Consider the following 6,694-nt stretch of genomic DNA (forward strand, 5'->3'; position numbering starts at 1 on the left):
TGAGTCTCATAACATTACCAGAAGTTTAATAAATATTGCAACAGCTGATTCTCAGAACATAACTCTTGTTAACATTACACAAAACCGCTTCTGGCAGGGAAATCTAAAGAACTGCTGTAGAAGCCTGAACAAGCCAAAATCATTTCTACCATCTCCAATCACCTGTTAAGACTTGTAAAAACTGCTGTGTTTGGATGATAAACACACAATTAAATCCATAAATTTTATAGCAGATATCTTTGATAAACATCTTGTCAATCTCACTTGACATGAATGCACAATGCGCTTATCAGATTCCTTTAGTCTATAAACAGCTCTACAAGAAGTGAAACTGAGGCATTCGTGATCAGTGAATTATAGAGCTTCTCCTATCATTCCAATCCTCCTTCATCTCCACTGCTATCACCAAACATGGCAGCCATTTTCATTGCCAAATTTGCAGCCATTTCCCTCCTTTGGAAGTCTGGCATTAACCTTAAGCTGTTTCGGACATTCCCAATCTCGGACATTAACTGTTCCAAATTCTCCAAATCATATGTTGTTCCTTTATCATCCTCTGAATCACCATCAGTTGCATCTGCTCTGAGCAATTCTTTTCTGTCACTTTCTCCTTCCAATTGAGATGCAGATGATGAGGGTTGCATTTCTCCTCTAATTAACCCAATTTCACTCTTTCCATTGGGAACTGATCCCTCAGTTCCAGTGGTTGCAACGGGAGCATCTGCAGATACCCATCCTATATCTGTGTCATCCCAGGGATCAGCTGAGCCAGCAGATAAGATTTCATATTCAAGTTCATAATCAGATTCTTCATCTGACAACTCTGAAAGGTAGGAATAAAAAGGTTATGTCAATTGAATAGACCCTCAAAAAGAAAAAAGAAATACTTCTTCATTGACCAGATATTGTAAAACCTTGATGTTCAGGTAATGAAGGTTCAGTAATCTTATCACCAGACTTCAAGATCATTCCAGGCCACATATAAGCTGAAAGTGCCCCAAAGAGCCGTTCAGCACCCTGAGAATCACCATCCACAGAAAGACCTGTCATAAAGACATTCTTATTACAGAATTCCAAAAAGTTAAAGTTCAAAAAGGTGTAAGAACACTCCCATTTCGGCTTAAACATCATTGAAAAGGCAAACTAGAACCAGCTCATGCATACAATAAAAAGCATACACAAAAGTTATGAACCAGAATTGGTTGCAAAATGGAGCAGGCAACGTCAAGATGTGGCATCAGGTCCCAAAGCTTTGCAGCAACTAATATCACAATGTGTTGTATCATGAGTCATACTGATGTCGGCATATAGGGCCAGTGAGTGAACTATTGGGCCTAATTCAGTTACATTTCACATTTACTCCCATTTGCATATACCGTAGATTGCCAATATACAGATTAATACAAAGGCATTTCCAGGGACATGTTCCAGTAAGTATATTTCTACATACTGATTTAACACCAACCAACAACCTTGGTGTAACAAAAGACTCCATTTGGAACTACACTACGAAAACCTACAATGCATAGACAATGATTAATGCTGCCACAAATCTCATCAATGGTGGCACCGTGGCACAGTAAAAATAACTGGGACTAGAATAAATAAAATTCTTTAATAGGAACCTTCAGACACTGCCCTTAGACTTATATGAATCAAAAAGTGAAATAGATAACTTTAACCACCTCAATTCTCTTCCTTTCACTGTTTTTCTTCTGTATATAAGTGATGCAGCAAAGGATTTTATCGTCTAATTAAAAAAAGAGGAGATTGAAAAACCAGGGAACAAGGAAAGTTGTGACAAAGGATAGAAATGACATGACAAAAACTAAGACGTACATTTGTCAAATTCAGCATTTGATGCACAGGCTTCAACATATTCTATGCTGTATTCGAGGCACCAATCCAAGTAGGACCTCTTAATATCTGATGAATCATCATCATCTCCTAATAGGCTGCTTCCTTCTGTTTCAGAAATTCCAGAATTGAATTCTGTATAAGGTCTACCAGAGGAGTCTACACTTTTCAACATGCGCCGTCTGTATTCAACATGAGCCGAATGACCAGGAAGAAGGTCCACCTTGTTGCCAATGCATAACAAAATCTCATACTTAAGGATGTCGATGCGGGAGACAAAATCTTTAAGCGCAGCAAAAGATGAGAGCTGAAGATGGTGGCAGAAGAGAAGTCATCAGATTTGTGAAGTAGAGTCTATAATCTCGTAGATCACAAAAGCTTTTGTAAAGTAGGAAATGAAACAAATAGGGAAAAAGGGTCAGGCTTACATCACTAACGTCAAAGACCATCACCAATGCAACAAGCTGATCATATGCTGGCAGAGCTCTAATGGAGAAGTCCTCATGAAGATGGGCCATCCAAACAGAAACATCAGCATTATAATACTTGGTGTTGATTGTCCACCTGGTCAACAACTCAATGATGAATAATGATAACATAGAAAGGAAGTTCTAGATACTAGAGCCTTTTTTGCAACAATATAGATAATGAAACGGGAGGGGATATACTTTGTCAACTTACGGATAGGATAGGATGTTAGAAGATGACTCAAATGCATCTTCAGAATCTACTGAAAGTAGTCCTGCAAGCCAAAAAGTTTTAGTTAATCAGGCTATGTAAAATAACTAGATTCACATCCACAAACTAGTGAATCAAGGTAGTGGTAAGGTCTGCATACCGCTCTACCCTCCCCAAACCCCACTTAGTGGGATATTACTGGGTATGTTGCTGTTGTTGTATCCACAAATTAGGTCATTAACCCATTGTATTTTATTCAAAACATGACGCAGATACAGCAGACTTACATGTACCAGAGCCAAATAATAGCATTGTTGATAGAATACTAAATGAATGCCAAAACTTGATGATCATCAGCTAACCCGAACAGACTCCAAATCTTTCTTAGCAATTTCACACAACACATAGCATTCAAGAATGTTGCTCTTCTATTCTTGGATCAGTGATTTCACCTTTTGATTAATGTCTCTCAAAAATTTTCGAGGGAAAAGTAGTTGAAATGCTTGCATTCTCAAAGAAATATAAGCACTATACATAAGCTAAGTAATTCTTGAAAGAATTTCATTAAATAGTAGAAATGAATAAGTTCATGAATTTAGTAAAATAAGATGTATTTGCCAAAAAACCAAAAACATGTTTAGTAAATGAAACATACAGATCTTTTCAAATTCATTCACTTTGGAAAACAAAGAGTCGTTTATCAATAGATTGTTTCAAATTTATTGAAACACTTATTCTAACAAATCTCCATTTGTTTCAAGAAATTTTGAAAAATTTCTGACATTAATTTAGTAACATGCATCAATAATGGAGTCATTTGAACTTGATCCATTAGCTAATGAAGACTTTCTAAATCATTGACTACTAAGTGAACGAATCTTGAACTAAGTAATTTATTGAATGAAGTAGAAAATACACCTACGCACATTACTATGTTTTGGTGAAAATCGACCCAAATTCCATTTCCATTACATATTTCAGTTCAAGCTGTTGGGAGATATTATAATCCTTGTTCTAGTATTTGGCACAGATATTTAAAAAAAATGAAAAGCCCATACAACATAAGGGCTCATAAACTCACTTGTGTGGCAGAATGTGTTATAAGTCTTATGAGGGCAAATAGGGAATCTTACATTGTAATAAGAATCTCCAAGAGAAGTTAGCAAAACACATCCATTTGTCATGGATGCTGAGGAAATGAACAGGTCAAAAATAAGGGCTTAAATTTAGAATGCAATCCTTGGGACTTGGGAGTGCCAATGTGTCGTGTGTCCTATCAAGGCAAAAGGGGAATCTTACTTAATCATAGAATCTCAAAGAAAAATTTTGTATGAATCAGGCCGGCCCTCTTTTTTTTTTTTTTTTTATGATGGTGGTGTCCGATTCAACTTGGGCACACCTCGACTATTCCAACGAGTACTTGTTACCTCCCACCAGCACATGTACCGAGTAACTCTGTGCACTAAGACTTGGATAGATGAGAAGAAACTACCTAGCGTTTTTCGCCTCCTCTGAAATTTGAACATGAAACCTCATAATTTTACTCCTACTTCACAGACCACTAGAACATACCCTTGGGTGCTCTACGAATTGGCCCTCTTGAGGGCAACTTTTAGTTGGCATCATGAACACGAATTGAGAATTAGCTCCATCTTAAGTGATAGACTTCACTAATTGAGAATTAGCTCCATCTTAAGTGATAGACTTCACTAACTTTAGACAATTTCATTTTACATCAGAAACAAGATTCATACTAGATAATTCAACAGATGGGAATGGAGTGAGTTATACTCAATGAGTCAATTCATAATTGAGCATTCTCTACCTAGCACGGTAACCACCCACCGCCTATGAATTGTCACGACTCGTGACTTGGGTCAGCTCATCATCTCATTTTCTGTTTGACTGGCATTTGTTTAGTAGCTTCTTTTAAAATCTTAAAAAGGGAAAAGGTTCAAGTGTACATTTGAAGAATTCAATTTGTCTTACATATTCCTTCTGGTACCTTCAAATTGGTGGATGCTCAGCTTCTATTTAGCATCTCCTACTCCCCTCAACCTTATGGACAGACAGAAAGGGTAAACAGATGCATTCAAACTTACTTGATGACGTACGTGACTTAGAATAGGCCTACTCAGTGGAAACAGTAGCTCAGTTAGGCTGAATGGTGGTATAATACCAACTACCTTGCAGCTTCAGGACAAGAGTACTCCATTTGAAGGTCTGTATGGTTACCCTCCTCCTCAGTTATCTGTTAGTCCTGATCTTGATTCTACAATCCAACCAGCTGAAGATTGGGTGATGAAAAGACAACAGATACAACATTACTTAGGCTCGGGAGAGAATGAAATACTATGCTGATAATAAAAGATTAGAGAGAATTCTAAGTTGGAGACCTAGTTTTCCTCAAACTACAGCTATACAAACAGATGTCAGTGGCGCTCAGAACTAAGTAATAAATTTTGTGGTCCCTGCAAGGTGTTGGAAAGAATAGGGAAGATGGCCTACAAGCTGGAACTACTAGCTAATTCCAAGACGCATACAACATTTCATGTATCCTTATTGAAGAAGGTGGTCAATCGAGTTGGAGAAGATGGCAGTTCTTAGTTAAGCCAGTAACTATATTAAGGAACAGCTAGTTAATAGGTGCAATGCTGCTGCTGCTGTGAAGATCTAAGGAACAATGGTCTAAATTGCCCCCGGAGGATGTGTCATGGTAAGATTTTGATTACACCAGAGCTACATTTCCAGAAATGTATATGATCCAGATTAAGAGCTGAAGGAGGGCTAAGATCAAAGTTGGTTAATACATATCCACTAGATTCTAAGAAAATGAAATTGGTATTTTCCTTCTTCACGTGTTCCTTCCTCCTTCTTCTCCTCTCTTCTATTCTCTCAATCCTACTTTCTTCTATTTTGCAGGTTATGAGGTTGACAATGGTGATTTCTATAATGCAGTTAGTTAATTAGCTTGTCATTTTCTCCTTCCAATTTTAATTTTGATTTGATAAAGTAACAGAAAACCCAGAAAATTATCCCAATTTTCCATTTCCTTAAGACTGTTACAACAAAGTTGAACTCGACCCAAATTGCAACTACCCCAATTAAACACAAATAAAACAGGGTTCATATCAAATTTTCCCAATTTCCATTTCCTTGGACTGTTAAACAAAGCTGAACTCGACCCAAATTTGTATGACCCCAAATGCAACACAAATACGATAGAATTCATACAAAAGATAACAAATTTATGTATCAAATCGACGTCTCAATGCCAAAGTGGTCGGGCCCTTCCCGAACTCTGCGCACAGAGGGAGCTTTAGTGCACCGGGCTATCCCTTTTTTACTAATAGCAAAGGAAACATTAGGGTCATTATATTCTCCTTCCAATTTTAGGTCCATTTTCCATTTTCTTATACAAGAAAGTTGAACTCGACCCAAATTGTAACTACCCCAATTAAACACAAATACAACAGGATTCATATAAAATTATCCCAATTTTCCATTTCCTTAGACTGTTACAACAAAGTTGAACTCGACCCAAATTGGAACTACCCCAATTGAACACAAATACAGCAGGATTCATATAAAAACTGTCCCAATTTCCATTTCCTTAGACTGTTAAACAAAGTTGAAGTCGACCCAAATTGGAATTAAACACAAGTACACCAGGAGAAAAATAGATCTATGTATGAATCATCATAATAAAGAGAGCATAGAAAACTTACGAGAGAGAAGGGTACGTTTGCCGACGTTGGGAGATCCAAGAATGAGAATTCCTGGCTTCTTCTCAAGCGGTTTACTGTTAAATGTTGGAGGCTCCTGCTCCTGTAGTTGATCCATTGCCTTCCTTCCTTCACTACTCTTTTTCTCCTAGCTCTTCTTTCTCTACTAGTTTGGAGAAGAATGGAATTTTGTTGCCCTACTAATATGGAAAAATATAACCCCAAATTTCGCAAATAACTATTATGATAAAATTAATTAAGCTCCTTAGCTATAATTTAAATATTTATGAGTTGTAGTTATATTATAAGTTTTCTCGTTTGTAATACCTTCGTCCCATATTAGATGGACACTTTCAACTTTATACTGTGATTAAGAAATCATTAATACAATGGAAAACTTTACCATTTTGTCTTTTGTTTATATCATATATATG

General features: G+C 36.9%; 1 protein-coding gene across 2 annotated transcripts; it reads right to left on the reverse strand.

Annotated features, from left to right (window-relative positions):
* LOC129895627 (uncharacterized) lies at window positions 1-6,451 on the reverse strand. 2 transcript variants are annotated; one of them, XM_055971357.1, is made up of 7 exons: window positions 6,264-6,353; window positions 4,638-4,822; window positions 2,539-2,599; window positions 2,286-2,421; window positions 1,840-2,164; window positions 915-1,043; window positions 1-823 (listed from the first exon to the last, which is right to left on the reverse strand). In XM_055971357.1, the coding sequence occupies exons 4-7, from the start codon at window positions 2,373-2,375 to the stop codon at window positions 372-374; spliced, it is 996 nt and encodes a 331-aa protein (XP_055827332.1). In that variant the 5' UTR covers window positions 2,376-2,421; window positions 2,539-2,599; window positions 4,638-4,822; window positions 6,264-6,353; the 3' UTR covers window positions 1-371. The 2 variants fall into 2 exon arrangements, with proteins under 2 accessions (XP_055827332.1, XP_055827331.1); XM_055971356.1 differs by lacking the exon at window positions 4,638-4,822 and having other exon boundaries at window positions 6,264-6,451.
* Window positions 6,452-6,694: the final 243 nt, after the last annotated feature.

Source organism: Solanum dulcamara, chromosome 7, assembly GCF_947179165.1.
Source record: "Solanum dulcamara chromosome 7, daSolDulc1.2, whole genome shotgun sequence".
Classification (NCBI taxonomy): domain Eukaryota; kingdom Viridiplantae; phylum Streptophyta; class Magnoliopsida; order Solanales; family Solanaceae; genus Solanum; species Solanum dulcamara.

Bases quoted from the DNA above. Each gene is read 5' to 3' on its own strand.
- LOC129895627 (XM_055971356.1), bottom strand. From the start codon at position 6,378: ATGGATCAACTACAGGAGCAGGAGCCTCCAACATTTAACAGTAAACCG. The intron at 2,422-2,538 runs GTAAGTTGACAA...GTTGTTGACCAG, and splicing joins TCTAACATCCTATCCTATCC to GTGGACAATCAACACCAAGT. The intron at 1,044-1,839 runs GTACGTCTTAGT...TCTTTATGACAG, and splicing joins AAATGCTGAATTTGACAAAT to GTCTTTCTGTGGATGGTGAT.